Source organism: Argopecten irradians, chromosome 16 (assembly GCF_041381155.1).
Source record: "Argopecten irradians isolate NY chromosome 16, Ai_NY, whole genome shotgun sequence".
Classification (NCBI taxonomy): Eukaryota; Metazoa; Mollusca; class Bivalvia; order Pectinida; family Pectinidae; genus Argopecten; species Argopecten irradians.
The window spans coordinates 11,077,551-11,100,181 of NC_091149.1; the positions used below are offsets into that span (position 1 = coordinate 11,077,551).

At 35.2% G+C, this 22,631-nt stretch overlaps 1 protein-coding gene across 1 annotated transcript; it reads right to left on the reverse strand.

Annotated features, from left to right (window-relative positions):
- Positions 1-1,291: 1,291 nt before the first annotated feature.
- Positions 1,292-21,646, reverse strand: LOC138310370 (carnosine synthase 1-like). The gene is made up of 7 exons (XM_069251559.1): positions 20,666-21,646; positions 14,276-14,449; positions 9,666-10,304; positions 8,627-8,807; positions 4,360-4,656; positions 3,830-4,092; positions 1,292-3,318 (listed from the first exon to the last, which is right to left on the reverse strand). The coding sequence occupies exons 1-7, from the start codon at positions 20,726-20,728 to the stop codon at positions 2,068-2,070; spliced, it is 2,868 nt and encodes a 955-aa protein (XP_069107660.1). The 5' UTR covers positions 20,729-21,646; the 3' UTR covers positions 1,292-2,067.
- Between the last annotated feature and the right edge of the window lie 985 nt (positions 21,647-22,631).

The window sequence follows — 22,631 nt, forward strand, 5'->3', positions numbered from 1 at the left end:
TAGCGAACTACCCACCGGTTATTAGGATGACGTCTGGAAACATGTTCTTTAGTTGCATATTACAGAGTTATCTGCCCTTGCGGGTAGGAATGGATTGTGATGTCATGTTTTGAGAGCGTAACGTCATACATTTGGAGAAAATGACGTTAATAGTGTCAACAAAATAATGACATCACAATGGATACCATAACCCGCAAGGGAGCAAACTCTGTAAAATGCTAAGACGGAATAAGGCGTCACACGTTATGAAAACTATCGTTTTGTACATTTTATCCATCTATCTTACATTATTACGGGAGTTATAATTAGGGAAGGGGTTAGGGCAATGTAATAAATCTAAAAACTCAACACAATGATCAAACTCGTTTTACAATTACATTTTAAAAAATAAGAGTTGTTGCGGCTAAGAAGGTATGTACTTTTGAAAGACAAATTATATTATCTTTAATCTTAATTGGGTGAATTAATACCTATTTTTGAACAGGGGTTTTCATAGGTTGCCAGATGACTATTTGTTTATTGATGTAGTAGAATTAAATAGTCACCAACTCAACACCGACTAGGTCGTTTTGTACAATGTAAGAAGATGTATGTGTCTTTGCAGATTTGAATTTCGAGACTTCTTTAATGTCCTGTGAAATCTTGAATATATGCGCAATATCATACTGCATGGTGTATTTTGAATCGTTTTTATATATTTTTTCAAAAGGATTTTCTTTATAGTTGTCTTCATGTTTTCATTGACGTTGTATGAAACTTATTTATTTTGTGGAGGTGAAATCTAATTAATCTTTTTTCGTATACGAGATGAACAACACCAACAGCCTAATGCACGAAACAGTTTGGCCGCATCCTTCATTGTACGATATAATTGAAGAATGCCTTTATATTCAAAGACTACAAAGCAAGCGAAGGGGCATTTAAGATCAAATCATTCATGATTTCATCCTATACAACAACATATTAGCTACATCAAATATTGCTTAGTGACTTTTAAATTACATTTTAACATATTGCCCGAATCAAAGTGAATGTAATTACCATCTTCGTTCCGCATGAGTAAAACATAATATGTTTAATAGGAGATACAGTTCCTTTTTTACCGCCTAGTAAACTATTTTTTATTTCTATTTGGAGAAACGGTTCGGATATGCTCGACTTTTTTCTCGTGTTAAAACTAAAAGTCATGGTCTAATCTCCAGTAGTTTCATGGAAAATGGCATTTTACCCCTTAAATACATAAATGTATAATAAGATGTGTGGTATCGAATAGATCATGAAAGGCAGAATGCATGCTTTAACGATTTAATTTAATCACAATAAAATTGACTAAACAACACTGAAACATCACGTTTTGTCATTACGTTCTACTCATTCACAGACTTAAAAATACCTAAATAAAAAATGAAAAAAACGATTGCAGAAAGACAGACTAAGTTAATAACAATGTTACACTCTCGTGAATGTACAACTTGTACATATCTACATATTTCGTAGGAAAATCCATCCATCTTGGCTTTAATCTCAAGCAGTTTTGGTCTCTTTGCATATATTTACATATTTACTTATTTTACTACATTTCGTTGAATGCACTAGGTATCTGCATACAAATAACGTTTATACTTAGGTGATTGATCAGGCTTACCGTCCTACTAAGAGCCAGGGTCATTTTAGGACGGCCTACCCTGTATCCAATGTGTTGTATGTCGGAAGGTCTATAATTTGGATGCATGCGGCACTTTGTTATAGTTTATCCTACATTTGTATTTCTCTCCAACAGTTTTAACACTGGCAGGTTTAGAGCAATGCATTCATGTCGCCTGAGGCTGTGTCGCATGGCTACCCATGTAATAAAGCCTTGTGAAGTCACAGCGTCAACAAAATTTCTACTTTCTAGTTTTATAACATACAATCCGATAACTTCGGCATTCCTAGGTGTTAGAGGCATAACGTCATTGCATCGTTAAACTATCAATACAAAATATCTCACTTTCAGTTGCTTTTGTAACATCACTATCATCTATTTTCACCAATGTTTATGTTTGTATAACTTAAGGATTTGTAATTTCAAACGTCAAAATTTGAAACGTACGTAGGGACATCGTACACTGAATTGGTTATTTGCAGTTCTGAACATAATCGAATAAGTTCAGCTTTCGCTTTGATCATATTGTCTGCCATTACGGCGATGTTAGAGAACGGCTCCTCCACACTCTCATCAGTTTCAATGTCCAATGCTTCGTCTGAATCCAACTCGTTGTAGCGGATTTGGTTTGATTCGTGTAGGCTAAATAATTTGTTCATGACAGTTGCTCGCGATAGAGTATCTCTGTGCGCCGAGGGAACGCACATCAATCCCATAATGCAACAGCGAGGCGTAATGTTTTTTGGCAGCAGTGGTTTGACGCCAGCTGCGATCATAAATGAACAGAGTAGCAAATCGACGTTGTAACAGGTCTTGACCCAATCCCGGAGATAAAATCCACCCATGCGGGCATTAATCTCGAGAAGTTTTGGTCCCGTTGATGTCATGATCATTTCAACGTTAAACACACCGCTGATCAGTCCAACCTCGGTACAGCATTGGTATGCTGCCGTCTTTAGTTGTCCAGCTTTATCTGATGGCAAACAGGTCGGCATGCAGGCTGCAGTTTCCGTGAATTTCCCTGGTCTTGTAGGGCCATTATCAGAAATAAAAGCAAAGATGAGTCGTCGTTGATAGATGACAATGTCAATATCGTGTTCTGTTCCTTCATAATATTCCATCAGCATCATGTCATTCCCGTAGCCAAGACCGATTCCAGGATGATCAGATTCCTGCCGAAGAGAACTTCGGATTTTTTCGTATTCCTCCCGGCATTCGTTTTCATCCTTAACCAGCTTGACCCCAACAGCACTTGAACCGTACTCCAGCTTCAAAACAGAAGGAAAACCAATGCATCGCGAAGCCACAGAAATGTCTTTAGCATCACGTATAGCCGCAGACCTTCCAGTGTACAGATACGTTCGAGGAAAGTGTGGTATGTCAGCTTTTCTTGCTCGTAACAGCTGTTGCGTGGAACTTTTCTTTTTGGCAATTAGCGCACCCTGCAAGCCAGCTCCGTGGTAGCCCATCAGGGAGCATATACGTGCAGCGAGAGGACCACAGTCTTCCCAGAATGTACAGCAGCCATCCACGATGTCCATATCAGAATCCAGTAGCTGGATAATGGCTTGAGCATGCTGAGCATCCAGTAAGTGGTTAGAAAAATCATATTGTATGAATTTATCTACTCTCTCGGAAGCGAACGTATCTTCTACATCATTAACAAGAAAGACCTTCAAAAAGAAAAAAAGAAAAAAAAAATATACATTTGTATAAAGTTTATTGGATCTACGATATGTTAGCATATCTTTATAAAGAAAATAAGCATTCAATACATTGGACGTTTACCTTATAACTTTCATTGTTTAAGATACATTTAAGATTAAATAAAAAATTAATTATAAGCATTGATGTAAGTATTCTTATTTTATTCATCGGGTTATGAAATAAATTTTGTTAACGAACATTTATGAGAATCCGCTACGCGATTATACACAATTTGGAAACAGAATCTCTTTCATACACCGCTGAAGTCATAAAATTGTGGCGTTAATGCTTAATTATATAATACAAAGTATCCCACTTCTTTGATGTTTGTATTGATAGCTTAATCAGGACGGAATGATATTAATTTTACACATATTACCCTAAAAAGCACATTTGTTTAATTTCAATCCTATTTCTTAGTTTGTTTGCCTGCTAAGCGCATTTCTTTGGGGCTTCAAATAGATACTAATAGTTTACCTTGATACCGTAATCACGGGCAGCGTCCCATATAAACCGCTTACTGAATCCTCCAGCTCCAACGACAATAATTGTCTTTCCATCCATCAGGTGGCGCTGTGATCGTTGTACCATAGTTTCCACCAGAGGGCCCACTGATCGCCCCTGTAATTCAGGATTCATGGACTCGAACAGTTGGCAGTTGATAGTACAGTCGTGGCTGTTCACTTCAATAGCGATTGGGGTCAAAACCCCGTCCCTCTCTCCGAGGACAAAATCTAAACCTGAATAAAATATCCATTTTTAAACTTTTTAAACCCATTTAAATAACTTGTATTCAGTTAATACATTCTGTATTCAAAAAATATTGGATTTGCTATAAGATGAAAATTAAAACAAAAAGCTCAACCTTTTGTTCAGCATAGAGCTTCGAAACATTTTAGTAAATAAATGTGTTCATACCATACGCATACAGACTATTAAATAGAAACTACTTAAATAAATTTTTTTTCAGTTTTTCAATTTCATGAGAGAAGGTTGGGGTCACATACCTATAACATCTGTTTGGCCGCCAACACCGCCTCGTTCTGCTGATGTCATTTCATTTTCTTTTTTGAATATTTCCCTCATGAGATCATCTGATATTTTGATAGTCAAATCTGTCAGACGCTTTCTTTCCTTTGCTGTTACGCCGCATGTACGCAGTGTCGTGTCAAACGTTTGAGGGACCGTGTTGTCGCCGTTGATTGGTTTTTCACGTTGGGCGATACCACATAATAAAGTAGTTGTCATCGGTAAATCACCAAATCCACGGCAAACGGTTGACCTTAGCCGAAATGAAATGTTTTCTATAAATAAAAATAAAACATATTCAGTCTTCGCACATAACAGATTTAGCTGCCTTGCGGGTAGAATAGATTGTTACGTCATTATTTTGTGAGCGCAAATTACGTATCTTTTTCCGAAAGGTATGACGTTACGCTCGCAAAAACATAGCCACACAATTAATACATACCCGGAAGGGCTGATAACTTTATAATATGCAAATAAGAATGATTAAAGATGCTCTACTGCCGACAGAGCATAAACGGTTCCCATCATTGGAACAATAATTGATAATAATCGTGTTTATATGTGTCTGATTAACACAAAAGTACATATAGATAATTTACTTTGATGCATGCACAATCAGTATTTTATGTCATATAGGACACAATGATATATATATTTTTTTCAGGTTCGCAATTAATAATTTTTAGAAATTTCTATCTTGAATTTAAATAAGAAGCTCAATTTGTTCAATGGTGATAATGGTGTAAAGCAATTAACTTTTGTAACTTAAGATAACTATTAATTTATCTGTCCCTGTGTTTGATGATGACAAATTACCATTCGTAGGCATTGGAGCATCTTTAAACATTCAAATGATTCACCTATACAACAAATAACGGTGACTTACCCAACACAACACATATTGAGTTACCTTGTAACGGTAATATCTATAAAACATCCCAAAGATATGAAAATCGCATAATTTCTCCAGAATGCGAATTCAAACACTTCACCCAAAATTTTATATGAATCTGTTTGTAAGAGACGTTGATAGCGAACTACTTTATTCACGAAAACAACGCAGGCCAAAATCCTGGGTTTGCAATATTTTGTATTTGCTAATTACAGAGCTATCTTCCCTTGTGGGTAGGTATTGATTGTGACGTCATGTGTTTGCGAGCGTCATATTTTTGGAGAAAACGACGTGAATTGCGCTCACAACATAATGTCGTCACAATCTATAACTACCCGGAAGGGAGCTAACTCTGTAATATGCAAAGACGGAATGAGGTGGAATCAATGTCGTACAGTTATTGCAGTCAATGCTAGCATGAACGTCTTAATCAATTTGAACGATAGCCTTTAGACGCTCAAAGTACTTCATAAGCAAACATGTTTATAACATTTGAGCTCTGCGTTAATACGAAATATTATTAGGTACCCGAAATATAAATAATTAAAACAGAAAGCCTTTCCTAAAATCAGTTCAAGCGTATCATTAATTATGAATGATAAATCAATGTCTTACAAACTTGAACAAAATAATATATTACCCTGAAATATTAATTTGAGAGCAGGAGTTAAATGACAAATAAAAGAACTGAAAGAGTATACACTGCCCTCAATATGTTCTTTTACATATGTTAAAGTTTGCTGACATTATCTTTAAGAAAACTATTGAAAGTACAATTAATGAGTTAGAGATGGTATATAATATATACCTATGCCTATAATAACAAGGTTAACATATTTCCGTATGTATATAATTCATAACAATGCATGTGTAGCAAAACTTGTTGTGATTGCAATGTATTTATCTAAAGTAATTTAGTCCTTTCGTTTATGCAAATAAAAACCAGACTTTTAAGCTAATTGGACGCTTTGTACATATACAACGATACTTTCAGTAGGAAACAAAAAATACTTCACAGACTAAAGTACATTCCCAAGGCTATACCTATGGAAACACCAAACCCGTGGACCTTGAAACTGTTATTCAGGAGGTAAATGGCTAATATGATTTACTGATACGAACTGAATCAGGTCTATGTCAGACCTCTCGACATACTTGTCACGCAGACAAACTATTAATGTTAAAATATGTCAGAGAAGAAGCGTAATCTAGCCATTGGTATTTTGTAGGTATATTTTCCTTAGATAACATTATCGTCATATGTCAAATTTCTTCAGAGTGCCAAGAACGTTTCAATATATTACCCAGCACTATCGAAACTTTCCCAGGACTAGGACACATGATCCAATTAATCAATTCTTTTTAGCATTTTTAAGATATTGTACCTATTTTAGAAACCTTAACTTAATCTGACCTGTTTTATACACGGAAGTCATTCCATCGCTTTATCTCGTTGATATCGCATTACAAAGGTTTTTAAGTACAGCTGATACTTCAAGTGAAAACGCTTCAAAGATAGTCCCCATCTTATGTTTCGCTCAGAACTTTCAAAACAAATATTTGCTTTGTAATCTTTAGGTGTTTTTTTATTTAAAGTTCAAATATTTTTTTTTTATTTTCTATTTGCCTCTTGTTAACCTCGGGAACACCTGTCATTTCTTACATAAAACTCAGACGTATGGGAAAAGGTTGACTGGGGAAGCAAACAATATGCTATCGTTATAAATATCTGTATACCATCATTAATGTATGTCTAAAGTAAATAAGTCCTTCGTTAAGTCTACCGAAGAACCCGGAAGATAATGCGTATTGCGTTTGTTATCAGAAATTGATTACACAAAATCATGTATTTGCTCAGACGATAAAACGAAAGATATTTTGTCTAACAATGGATATTTATTTAAGATTATATAGTTTTCCACTTGTATTTAACTGCTGTCACATCAGTTGAGATCATCACATCTTCCGTATGTGCTTACCAAACAAAATTACTTTGTGTTTTCTAATAAAACGTACAAGGCATGATAAGATTTTATAGGAAGATGTTTAAAAGTGTCGGTTTGAATATGTACATGATAAATTATATTTCAGTAGCTTGTAGCTTTTTCTTGTTGCGTATTTTGTCATGATTTGACAGGGAAATCATTATTAAGATAGACAACTTTAAAAACCTGTTTGGTTAATTAGGTTTAAAGTTCTATACTATTTAAGGTCAATTAAGGATGGCCTCAACTGTATGCAATGTGATGTGTGAGTATGTATGTAGATTCATTTTAACATCATTTAAATTTCAGCCAATCAGATGCTTCCGTTTTGTTACTATGACAACCAATATTTTCAATGATGCTGCCATTATATTTAACATGTTGTGTGCCTTAAAATGAAGTTGAGATTTTTGAAAGCACGCTCCAGCTACTTGATCAGTAAAGCTAATTTGGCATTTTTTTTATTTTAGCATTGACGTCATTATCTTTTTTATTTTATCCGGGTTTGATAAAAAATGTTTTAAAACTTAAAATTTATCTCAGATTATTTTATGAAATAAAGTAAGTTTAAACGTATAATTCCATTGTTTTTCCAAAGGATTAATTTTCCAAACTAAACATGCAACGTCGATGTCCTGATTACAACGTCATGTGACGTCGGTTTTTCGTGCATTCTCGGAAGTTTTCTTATACAGAACAAAATGGCCAATCAGAAAGATTTTAGGATTTAGTATGAAAATATTACATTATTAATGCTTCTTACATTACAGTTTGCTTATAATCAACAAATAGCTGCTTGTTTCTTATCACCTTTTATAATATAGATCTAAAATTTAATTTGTGTTTACTAGTTAACCGAAACTGACAGACATAATACCTATACGTCAAATGTGATTTGATCATAGCTGTTTAAAGGTGGTTTAACATTATAATCCAGATCATATATAACGTTTAATTTGATAATGTTGATTTTCGTTCCTGAATGATATATTTTTACTAGCAATTTTCTGTATTTGCACATTACAGAGTTATCTGTCCTTGCGGGTAGGTATTGATTGTGACGTCATGTGTTTTCAAGCATAACGGTAGACCTCTCGGAGAAAATGACGCAAATGGTGATCACAAAATAATGACGTAACAATCGATACCTACCCGCAAGGGAACTAACTACGTAATATGCAAAGACGGAATATCTTTCGTAGCTTATAAAATTAATTCCAAAATTCTATTAAACATTTTTTACTGATTTATTGAACAAAAACAGGTTATATATATCTAATCCCTTTAATTTTCATATTTTGTAGCTAACTTATTGCAGGTTATCCTAAGAAATACCAATCAGATATATTTTATTCTATTCCTATTTACCCAAATTTTTGTTATTCTTCAGTGGTGGAGCATAGAAGGTTTCCACAAGAATGCAGTTTTCTGGTTCAATGTCTCGAAGGAGATAAATGGCAGCCTCAGAAATCCCGATGACGTCATTCCGATCATGATACGTCACACCTAGACTGCCGTGCCAAATAACTCCCGAAGGTTTCACTACAATCTAAAATAAAGATAGAAGTATCAGAATCATGTTCACAACATAGCATAAGATAACAGAAGAATAATGACATTATCTAAAAGGTATACTATGGATTTATATGAGATATTTTTTATACGTCTGATCTACCTATCATTTAAAGGGACAATTCAGAGAAAAATTAAAATTTGTACATATATCGAAAAAAACCACCCAGTTCTAATGGAAATTATCAGTCGGTTTTACTGTGATATGCCTGAAAGCCCATGTTGTGATGTGTGTAGATTTAAAGACGTCGAATTTGTCAATATTTTATGTTATATGTTTCATAAGAAATGTAGAACAATACATTTATGCCATATTTTGCTTCTTGGTTATGTAAAGAATTAGCCTGAGTGAATTGTCCCTTTAAGCATTTTTTCTCAGTATCATGTTAATCATGTTATTGATATAAAATGGAAGGACATTCTTCAGAAAACCAATGTCCGTCCGTACTTGTCTATGACTCCCTTGGGTTTATGAAATCATCGACATAAAATGGAAGGATATTCTTCTTTGACTTCATAAACCCAAAATATATTATATGATATGTAATATGATTAAAATAAATGCTTATGATTTAATTTAGATAACTCACTCAAATTCCAATTAGGCATAAATTTTCGCGATTTTACTTATGTTTACAATAAAACAAATTGAGTTCGTCGAATTGATATTTCATCCAATAATTCAGTTTGACCAATGACTGTGTCACTTTTAAAACGTTCTGTATATATGACGTCATAAAACTTGACATACAATTCTTTCGGTCTATGGAAAAATATATAACTTTATCATATTGATATTTCACACGTGGTTAGGGAATATATCACATGGACCCACCTTATTTCTTGATAAGACGTTTCTTGTCTTCAGAAATCGTTCAACCTCATCCTTTATAAGATTAGCCATCCCAATCTTCGAGGTCAGTTTGACAACCGTAATGTCTGTACCAGGGGACACAGCATAGTTCAGCTGACATTTATACGTGAAAGCTAACGTTTCTGGGAAAGCATCACTGATGTTTGCAAGTAAAGTCCGAGTCCAGAGTTTATCGTCAACGTTCCTCACCAACTTCAGAGAGCTGGACATCGGACAGTCCACATCTGACTCGAGCGTCTCCCCATCTGACCGCTGACCGTCAGTGCATGCGCGCGTGAAGTAATTCATCAGATACGTCACACGCCGTGGAGGGTTAAAGATGTCCAGGAAAGACTGCCCAGCAAGGTCCATAGTAATCGCCTTGTGGACATAAAGAGAGAATAATTCTGGGTCCCGAGTTGATCTGACCTTAGTGACCCAAGATGATGACATTACAAGTAACATGTCACGTGGACATATATTTCCGCCAGCGAGCAAAATGGCGAAACATTCTACTGGTGATGAGAGTAATGCGATCGTGACGTCATTGTCTGTAAATCCCGTCCGCGGGCAGTCTGTCCTGTCGATAGTTTCCGGGAAATTGTTCTCATAGAGAGAATACTGAAAAGAGTGAAAATAGCTTGAAATTAATAACACTTTAGGCCACTCCAAATTAATCAGTTGTTCGTCGGGAAACCCGCTCCTAAAATGTCTAAGTTCAGAAAAATGTAAATAAAAAATTGCAGCGCACCTTCAAAAAAGTCGGCAAATCCATATTTTTTTCACGGTAAAATCCACCAATCCTAGCCATATCTACATACCAGGCCGTATGCACTGGTCATGGCTTGATAATGAGGTAAACAAAGAGGTGTGAACACTCTCTGACCAACATCAGCAGTCCTAATTATCAGTCAGTCATACATTCACGTGCGTAGCGTTAGGTCAGCTGTAGATGCATTACAACTGAGTCCGAGGTCGATCGGCTGCTTATTAAACAATCATCTGACTTTTCAAGGGATTTTGTGCATTATAGATAGTGAGTATTACTTTACAAACAAACTCTGTTTACAACTTTAAATGATTTACTCACGTTTTTAATGTTTAATAGGCCTATCATCACAAACTTTGCAATCGTAATGGCCGCCATTTTGGGTAATTGTAATAATGGATCCGGATCATGTGTTTTAAAGGGGGTTTTTCCGGAATTTTGATGTAGATTTTAGACTATATGTTGCTATAAAATGATAAAATAAATAATAATAAATAAATAGAAACCAATCAAATTTTAATTTCATTTTTTTCCTTTTTTTCTCTCTCTCAGATTAGTTACATTTGTAAAGCCTAGTATCTTTTTTCCAATAACAGATATATTGAAAAGAATAATGATATAAAATTGAAATATACAGGCATCTTCATCGATGAAATTAGATCTTTTGCGAATCATGGATCGTCATAGTTTAAAACCAGTTATATCCAATTGCGAATCAAAGTTTTGACCTAGAACTAGTCTATTTTTTCCCGTTTTGATTAAAATTTGATATGAACAGGGGCTCAGTTGAATCGTTAAACTTTGGAAAAATTTCGCTCGCTCGCTCCCAATTTTTTTTTCTTCAGTTCAACTGATTTATTTGGTATGGCCTTAATGAATGTTTTATTGTTACCTGAGGATATTGCTATTGATCAATTTTATTAATTATGTTATAGGATTCCATGATTTTGTGGTATCTGCTCTCGTTCATACCATCATTGTAGTGTTGACTCTATATTTGTCTAGAGCTTAATGCATTGAAAAGAAAGCGCCACTAGTAAACACTGGTAGGCGACCAGTTCTCGTCGAGTACAAATTCCTTCCATCGCATCAATTTACGTTAATAAAAATGATAGAAGACACTAACATTCTGATTTCTATAAAAAAAAATTGTCAGACAATTCATCTGTGATCATACAAGTACACATGCGATTGGGAGAATTGGTACTCGGCGAAAACTGGTTGCTTGCCAATAGAGCTTAAGTAACTGATTTTTTTCTGAATTTAGGAGACATGTTCAACCCTTGTTACAAGTTTAAATAACTAATAGCTCGCCCGTCTACAGTTTACCTAACAACTTGTACATTTAGAGAATACAGCCGAGTCATGTCGCTTTTGCGTGTCGAGCAACAAAATAAACCTTCTGGCATTATAAGATACTAACCGTGTAGTTTGTGTATCCAGCAACCTTTAGGTTATAATGCAAACTGTCGGGTATGAGGTCATGAACGTGGTTTGGTTTGAAGCGAGACGCTATCTTGTCGCGCAGGGAGACTCATTCACTAAACGCGAATGAGAGTGTACTTCTTTTACGATATAGACATGCCTTCGTCATGAGCTAGGAAACGGACAATACTACAATACGGGGATTTGGATATCGTAAACATTACGTAATTCCGGTGAATGTGACGTCACTATTTGTTGGAATTGAATGACGTAATACATTTACACAATTAAAGGTTAATCTTCGTGGGCAATATAGAAAAAAAATCCCTCAACACCAAATGTTTTTTCCGTCAATAGGATTTCCGTGAGTTTATTCCACATTTGACGGAACTTTTTCTAACGTGACCACGAGCTTTAACCTTTGGGTGATAATAACGTCAATCAGATTCTCCAAGACGTGACGTCACATTCCTCAGAATGACGCAATATTTCACGATATTGATACACCCGTATGGCTTTGTCGTCTGTTTCCTGGATCATGGCAAAGGTATGGATTATAGATAATTGTTTGATGGGTATTTGTGTATGAATATTTACCATGTTGTTTCAGTGATATTACGCTCTGAACAGAAGTACTGAAACTGTTTGAGAAGGCGCTTATTAATTCTCCATGGTTGTCAAAAGGAGTAAACTCTCATTCGATTTAGGGTGTGAATTTTTTCCCGCGCCTCAAAAAAGTGTCTCGCTTCGAGCGAAACCAGGTGAATAACCGGCATTTTGCTTTTGTTTTAGGTGCCATCTATAAAAAAATTGTTGCAAGATAAACATAATGCTCGGCAGAGCCTCGTCAAATCGGCTCTCCTGCGTATCGCACCGAAATAAACTTTGTATTGTAAGGCATTTACCATGTTTTCCCTGTATATATGTATAATGTACATTCTCTTTTTGTTTTTGCATATTTACGGAGTTATCTGTCCTTGAAGGTAGTCATATTCGGAGGATGCAAATGTAGCCGCAAATGCAGCCCACAAAATAATGACGTCACAATTGATACCTACCCGCAAAGGAGTTAACTCCGTAATAGTAGTCTTCTCGTATTGGACCAATAATTACCAATAATAACAGTCGTGCTATATCACGTCAATAGTCTTGGTGAAATTTAAGATTTTGTAAGTGTCTGAATATGTAGTTTGTTAACGAATATACTATTAATTGTTAATGTTCTGCGTATTTTTAAGTAGGTTCTAAGTGTACACTTTGTAACAGTATCCGGCTACATTTGTTTCAACTAATACACTGCAGTAGTTATGTGGTAAAGGTTTCGAGACGATATCAATAGCCATCCACTTCAACACTTCACGGTGGCCTAGAGTGTTAAATGTCTGATAGTCTGATATATCTGTACATTCCAAATCACGTGGTATTTTCGGCTGATTAGGGAAAATATCTAACATCCAATTACTAGTTTCCTTTATATGTACTGTAAATGTACTAATTTTAGTGGTAGCTTTATTTCAGTGATTTCTAATATTGAATCACTGGATCACGTTAATCTACATCCGCGCTAATAAAACATAACTTACAGTTTTTCGCATTTCCGCAAAACTTTGACTGTGCTAAGATAAGACCATTTACAGTAACTTAAATACCCAAACATTTTACACCAAGGTTCAGATTCGCAGTTGTTTGGATATCTTAATGATACTTTCCACAAATACTACATTTTCCAACTCGATAAGCACATTAACCGTCACTGAGTAAGTTTTTTTTTCATTTAAGAATATGTTATTGTCTGACGTTGAAGACTTATTAACAGTGCATACAGATCGATATTAATATATTCATATACTATAATGAATAAATGACGAATTCTGTTTGATAAAATGATGAGGAATGTGGATATAGAAACACAATATACTCAGGGGAGAAGGGTTGCAAAAAATAGTAACCTCGGAAGCATGCTTTTCTGAAATTCCCATTGAATGTAACCACCGCGTACAGCTGCAAGTTCCTGGTGCTATTGTCTAATTATTACAAATAATGTTCCATCTAATGTATTCCCCCATAATCCAAATATATCTTGTTTTATAGCTAAACGTAGACATAATTGATATCCCATCACAAAACTAACCACTTTAATCTATAAAACCGGAAATACCGTATAGCCAGTACCGCGGCACTTTGGTATGACAGCAAAAATTTGATCCGCGAAATATTGAGGAATGGTTGAACAATATCTACCCTTAAATCCATATCGCTTAAAAAATTTAAAATCACTTAAAATTGATTTTTTTCGTTTTTGGATCAAATCGCGAAAATTTTGGTCCGCGAAAATAACAGGTTATGCAGTATTTAGTTATGATCATGTTATACACGAGCAGCTGATTTGTCAACATACCTGAAGCGCGTCGTAGTAATTAAGGATGTGGGCATCCTCCAGCGGAATTGGAGTGGAGGGACAGGGAGGTCCGAGGTCCACGTCGATTGACCACGCCCTATAGGAGCCCACAGCAGTTGTGTACTGGCCTGTCTTTTCATCATATAAATCCGCTACTGACGGAGGTTCCAGGATCTGTAACAAAAGTAAACGTAAGTTACCTTCGTTCATTACGTTTGTCGAAATAACTTTGTCTACCGAATGGAATTTATTTATTTTCGCATACTTTGACCTCATATAGCATACTTGTTAAAGATGCTCCATCGCCGATAGAGCATCAACGATACACATCATTTCAGTAATAACTGATGTGTGATAATTTGTTATATGTGTCTAATTAACACAAAAATCATGAAATAACTAATTTTGCTTTTGGTGAGTGCACGATCAATACTTAATTCCATATAGTGTTCAGTGTCATGGAATGTTTTCGGCCATGTTTTTGATATTTTTATCATTAATCAAAATAAGAAGCTCAAACTTTTCAATCGTGGTAATGGTGTAAAGTAAATGTTTTTGATAGATGAAATATTTACCTAATAGTTAATTTAACATCGCACATTTTGTATATATACAAATTTCGTTGTGTATAAAACTCGTGAAATTACAAAAAAAAAGATAACAGACAACGAAAATGTAGCTGACAGAAAAACCGGCTTTAATCCGGATGCGATGTTTGTTGCCCGGGGTAGTATGAAAAGAAGTTTAGATGATATCCCTCTATCTAAACTCTAAAAAGGACACTAGTACCTCTCCAATAACAATACACATTTCAAATATGCTCAGATTCTCTAAGTGCGTCATTTTCAGTCACACATGCAGTTTCATACCGAAGGGACTACGTATAGAGATTGCATCCAGTTTGAGTCAACAATTGGACATGTCCCACTATCAAGTGCATCAACAAAAATAACTCACATCAAAATACCGAACGCAATTAACCAGACCGTGGTCGATGGCAATGTTCCAAATGTAATTTCGGAATCCTCAGTTTAAACTAGCCGGAACCAAATCAACTCGTTGGCTAGTATGTTTCGATCCATTATTGCATCATTATGGCGGCAATGTATATAAAAATAATCGTCGTTGTGATACCACGAGCTGACACCAGTAAACAATGACCTGACGTAAGGACAATAAAGGCTTTGAAATTCTTCTCTTTTGTTTTCGTTTTTAAATGACTCCAATGTTAACGATGCTCCATCAACACCAAAACAGGATAAGACGAAGTAGTGTTTTTCTTCAGTTACAATTGTAACTTACTTTACACTATTACCACCATCGAAAAGTTTGATCGTCCTATTTCAAGATGAAAATATTAAAATTAATTGCGTCCCCCAAAAAATACTCATGGTATTATGCCCCTTATGCAATGATTGTGCGCGCACCAAAAGCAAAATACATTATTTCATATATATTTTTGTGTAAATGAGACACATGATTGGTATACGATTATAAATCAGCTATTGCTAAAATGATAGGTATCGTTTCTACTCTGTCGGCGATGGAGCATCATTTATATATATGGTATTATGGGAGAATTTTGTATCTGAATGTTAGCTACCGAATTTTAATGAAAAAGTAAAAATACGTTTATGTAATATCAATCGCTATTCTACAGATATATACCTTTTTCCCGTGCACGTATATGATTTTAGTAACATGTATGAGTTATTTGTTTCACATAAAGTTGGATGCGATCACGTTGGTAGCCGTACACTAAAGCAGGGTTAATGTTTACTTTGAGAAGTCATGGAGGCCAGCTTTGAAGTCGGGCCGTCAATGTTTACAATGGCATGTATAAACGCCATGGGGCTGCGCTTCAGGACATTAATTTATCATATATATCACAAACAAGATCTGCTATCTGATGAGTGAAATCTGAACAGTACAAACCTCAGCATGGTCTGTTTATATGCCCACTGCCGATAAAAGTGGTCTATCTGGCCTCCTAGCCTCAACCGTTTCAATAACGAAGCGACCCACTGTCTCACGTACTACATTCAATATAAGAACAGGCTATATTTTGCTTACCATGTTATTTTTTATTTACAGAAAACTTACTTTAATGAATAACTGGGAAGTCTATATTATTATGTAACGATGTTATCATATTTACAGTTATAAAATCAATTACGTGTTGATAGTACGCCATTAACATTTAGTGTCAGTGTATAGTTTAAATTGCAGGCTTTCATAACACATGTTTGTGAATGGAAACCCGGGGATTAAAGCAGGCCCTGTTGAATAATTGACAGAACGCTGGGGTAATATACTCAATCCAAACATGCTTATTCGTCATAATACATACAGATATATGCTACAAACAGTAGCGTTATAAGAATGTTGGCAGCGGTTTGCACAAAAAAGAAAAGGTTCAAACATATCTTTAACACATTTACATATCAGCTCAATGTAGAACATCGTTATCTATTTCCATCACAGATGTTTATGAAATAGCCATAGGTTCTCGAAAATGAGTTCTTTAACCTCTCTGATACTATCACTTGATAGTTTTACTTCTAATTGCTTAGAACAACCCGTCACTATGTATCCAGATAACCGAGAAATATGTTTCACAACGATGCGATAGTTGTGCCAATCGGTGTGATAGTTGTGCCTCTCTGTCATTCACAAACTAATGACGTCACATGAATTTCGCTCACAAAGTAATGACGTTACAATGCATACTTACCTACAAGGGAGATAACTCTGTAATATGCGAAGACGAAATAATTTACAATGATTAATTTGATAAAACATTAACTTATTCAATTATTCAGTAACCAGTTTATCTTTTCATTCATCCATTCATTCATCACTTCTTCCCCCCCTTCTTCCATTCATCAATCATTTATTCTATCACAGCAGCTGATCGATTATGACTGCACTTCGTCAGAAAGAACGAAATGACCCTGTGGATGGTTTGGTTTTAGTTTTACGTCCTATTTACAGCTATGGTCACGTAAGGACGTGCCAGGTTTGTTGGTGCAGGAAAGCCGGAAAACCCGGAGAAAAACAACCGTCCAGCTTGTATCCACAAATCGGGACTTAAAATAACTGACGAAATCAAACCCACAAACAACATATCGTATTGTAGATGTGGATATTTTGACCTAGTCAGCTTTCGAAATTTTCACTGTTAGATGATTTTCGTGCAGTGCACCTGTGATATAATCTTTGACTGTTACTATTATAAGCACTTGTTGATAAGATCGCACTCGTTCACACTGCTCGCTTTGGTTTAATGAAAACAAAAGGAAAGATTATTACGTCTCGATAATTCCACTTTTACAGTATGCTATAATTGTTAATGAATGGAATAATCCACAACAAGATCTAAAACGTTACTTTCAATGAACATATCCTACTTAACATCAATAGGTTAGACGAAGTACATTTAGTTTAATATGCGTGCGATAAGAGATTATTTTCCGCGTATCGTGCGTAACAAAATTGAGGAAAAAATAACAAATGAATGAACAATAACATCTCTTTAGCTTACCGCAAGATGGCATTCACCTTTAGCCGCCATGATCATTTGCCCAATACTTACATGACTGTATATTTTAAAGACAATTCTTGCTATACATACCACAGATGTGATAGTTGATTTATGACAAAAATAAATTTTTCGCCAATACAAGAATTAATTAAATCACCACAATAAGCCAATCAAGCTAGCCTCCTATTCCATATCGAACCAAATCGACCCACCAATTGCAAGCAAGCCCCTATTATTCCCTATCGAACCGACCCACCAAGCAAGCCCCCACCCTCCTATTACCTATCGAGCCGACCCACCAAGCAAGCCCCCACCCCTGTGTGGTATTTCATCTGTACATTCATTAAAGATGCTCCACCGCTGACAAATGGTATTTTTCACCATCAAAAACAGGAGCAGATGATTTAGTATTTTTCTTCAGTTATAAAAGTTACTAACTTTACATCATTACCACCATTGAAAAATGTTTACTTCAAGTTAAAAATATGAAAAGTAATGAATTGCATCCCGAAAAAAAATCCGTGGCACTATATCCTATATGGAATGAAGTAACGATTGCGCATGCACCAAAGGCGAAATAAATTATCTTTTGTTTTTTTTTGTGTTAATTAGGCATATATATACACGATTAAACACCAATTATTGTTCATTCAAATGATGAATACCACTTATGCTCTATCGGCGGTGGAGCACCTTTAAGACAATGTCTTCATACGCATATTTCCATATCCATGTGCATTTTAATTACTACTTGACAAGTTGCTAAGAGTTTTACCGACTGACACACTTCCGGCACTTGAGACAGATAATATTGCCACTAAGTCACTGCAGGGCAATATCCGCAAGTGTGTAGGTGTCACCCAATACTTTATCTCTCGATGGCATGTACACATGAAACATGAGATACAAACTCGAAACTAAATACTAGATACATTTTAACCCGCTTCAAATCCATACTGGGTATGCTCACACTCACATAATAGTTACTGCCTAGATGTATTTTCATGTCAATATCCTTGACGATTTCGTCATATGCTTTGATAACATCATCAGTGGTATTCTAGTGCCACCAATGAAGTTTCATGCAATTCTGTAAGTTCAATGTTATACCCTCTATCGTGTGGTATGCGGGGTTGTCTGCCTTTTCTCAAAGAGTCTGATGTGTACGTACAGTTATCTATTAAACGGATTGTGAAAAACGTAAAAGTAATAACCTTAATCTAACTGACATAAGTTCTTACTACGCTGTCTAATCGAGTTATCTGTTCTCTTCACAGATTAGCTTTGACCTTTGCTTCAGTAGGAGACGTGAGTTCCAACTATATCTTTTTTTATAAAAATTATATAGACATCCAGAGACGTATGGTAATGTCTGGTACATTTCAAAGAAAACAAAATACATAATGTATACATATGTCTAACTACAAATATGATGTAACAACATCTCGTGTCCTGCATTTGTCCCTGGGTTTTCCCCCCACTGACACCATTCACACACAAGCCCTAGATACACGATCTGCTCCCTCCCCACATACAAGTGTTTCTTGGTCAATGACCTTTGAACACTTGCGCGTCCTCCTCATTCAAATCAATAACACTAGACATTTAAATCAAGAACAATATATTCCCTTTGAGGTATTGTCTATAACAAAAGACTATAGAAATATAACAATAGAACTATTATTCCATAACAATGTATTTCTCTCCATTACATTCTTATATACAATTGAGCAAGCAGAGACAGAAAAACGAAATAAAAGGGGCGAACAGTTGAAATATTTAATCAAACGAATCATGAAATTTTACTCTGTTTTAATTGTGTAAAACATTTTTCGTTGAAAGTACATAGTTCGTATGCATATATACAATGTATAATGAACTGGCTTGTCACCTTGTTCAAACAGTTTGTCAGATTCTGATTTATCAATAAAACAAATATTCATGTTTATAATCTGCGAATTTGTAAAAGTGATTTAAGGATTAACCTGAATAGATTTTTTTATGTTATGGAGATATAACACAAAAATCTAAGTGTACTCTAAATAAACCGCGATTATTATCTCCATAACATAAAAAATATATTCAAATAAATCCTTATAATTCAATTTACTAAAGATAATCTCTTCAATATTCAAAATTCATTTTGGGACTCTTTTGTCTATGAAATCATTACGCCGTCATCTAAGCCAATCAGAAACAACGTTACAAAGGGCGACGCTGATAAACTGGTAACTGTTTAAGCCAATGAAAATGTTCGTAACAAGCAAAATTGAATTATTGTGAGGTAAGACGTTATCGATGACTAGTAGAAGAGAGTGAATACAACTTTAGCTGATCATACGTTAAATGAATGATGACAAATAACTAATATTTTTGGATACCATTGAAAAGTAAACGAGCTGTGCAAACAACCAATCACTTATGTAACCATTACCATGTGTAAATATGTTATCAAGGGTTGGTTTACGTTCGGTGAAGTATTGGGACTAATACACCTAAAATTTACTAGTCAGCTTAATCATTTGTTGTTCAAAAGGTAAATACGTTAATCACATATTATTACACGATAATTTTCAAATCAAGATAAAATGATTTCTGGTTATACGAATTTTACAAAATTTTATAAGAATTATAAGAACTCTATTCTTTACTTACTTTCTGAGTTAAATGAAGATAAAATCACAAATTTTGCAGTAAATAAAAAAATGAAAATTTCACTAAACATGTGATTAAGCTAACCATGCTTTGAACAACCGGGCACACGGACGACAAATACCTTACGGCAAAACAGATGTATCATTTCTTGTCTATATAAACTTCGTGTATATTTACATGTCTACACTTACCTCTTTTTGTTCAATATGGTCATCCATATTGGTACGTGTCAGTGTCCCAATGACTTGTTCCATTTTGCTTCTTCAGTTGCAGTAAAAGTGTTTATCGTATTAATTGTAATGACATTGGCATAATATTATTAATTCCACAAGGCATCGTTTGTCATAACTTACAAGTTTTTTCCAAAAGCGTAATAGATTGTTCGAATACTGCTGGTATACCCGAATAAAAATCATTTTTTGAGACGATTTTCTGTCACTTTCACGTTTTATAATCCTACGAATCATCCTGGTAACCAATGAGCGATATGATGCATTAAGCCCACATAACTTCCGTTTGTGACGTCGCGATCCGCGTTCCTCTCGAGAGGTTATCGACAGGATATTAAATATCACCATCCATTTGCAAAACGGAAATAAATTGCATCTATTCTACAGCAGCAACGGTTCGACAGCAGATTCACCTCTGATAATTATCCGTCTCGTTGAAAGTGAAAGTTTGGGGTCAGCGTAAATCCGAGAGATGTGCTAAGCTCCAGTAAAGTAACATCTCAGTACCTACACGCCGGTGTACAGAGGTTCTTATCGAGTAACCACTACAGATAGGCACCTATCAGATCGTTTACAAGTTTCATGGCACTCAGACAGACCTTCACTAATCTATACGCGTTCTATCCTATTTTTCGACTCTTAACACATGATTGTCATTGACGAGTTTATCATTTAGTTAAAGGATATTTTTTACCAACTTCATTCTTCTATCAACTAATCTTTAAGCTATGTTTTAATCATGTGTAAAACTGATCTGACTTGCATTGTAGCACGTGCGATATTTGAATTCAGCATTTGAATCATTCGTATATAAATTAGGAGGCATACAGTTCCAAAGTAGAAAATATACAAGTAAACCAGACCTTTGACCGATTATAAGAATTCATCCGATTTACTTGAAACCGACACCTAATACGGCTGCCTGTGACTGGTGCAGCCACTGTATAGATGCGACTTCCGCGAAACGGATTACATCGTGAGAGAAACGGGTTCTGAAGTTTAAGTGTGTTTGTACTGACTGGTACTCTGGAAAATGTGGACTGGACATCCGCTCCATAATACATGTGTAACTCCAACACTATTAAAGGGTTTTTTTTGTATCTTGTCTATTAAAGCACCTATAATATAAATATAATTGATGTGCTATCTATCATTTCCCTAACATTAGTCGTTAGTCATTGTCATAAGGACACTGTTAAATATTAGTCCATTCAATTCCCAAGACACATGGTCAGCCTGTTCCAGAATCTCTGTAGACACCATCTCTACGTTTCCTGTCATTTTTCCTCTCAAGTTTTGTTTAAGATGCTCCATCGCCGACAGAGCATTAAGGATATCCATCCTTGGAACAATAATTGTTTTTTACTCGTGTAATTGTTTGTCTAATTAACATAAAAAATAATATAAGAAATTGTTTTGCGCAATTCGTACATTATTCCATATATGACATAGTGCCATGGATTTTTGAGACACAATTAATTATTTTTAATATTTCTATCTCGAAGTAAAAAATAAAAAAGTCAATGGTGGTAATGGTGTAAAGCAACTGAAGGAAATTACTCGTCTGCTCTTGTTCAGTTGTGATAGAGAAAATATGCCATTTGTCAGCGATGTAGCATCTTTACGTCATTTAGAATGTAAATTGTTGTTTTTTAAAAGATTTCAAAATATCTTTATTGTGACATAGTAATCCACACACAAGTTCATGAATGACATGTTTAGGATGTGTAGATAAGGGGGATATACTATTTTATGGTTACCGTAAATGCCACCCATCCCTATATATATCATGGGTGATAACGAGGTCGAATTGCCTAGTACAATGCAAAACGATTAAGTTGACTGTATATTTTGAAGGCAACGTTTGTACAACACGTTCTAACTTAATCAGTATATAGATATTGCATTTCTTTCAAAATAGCAAAAG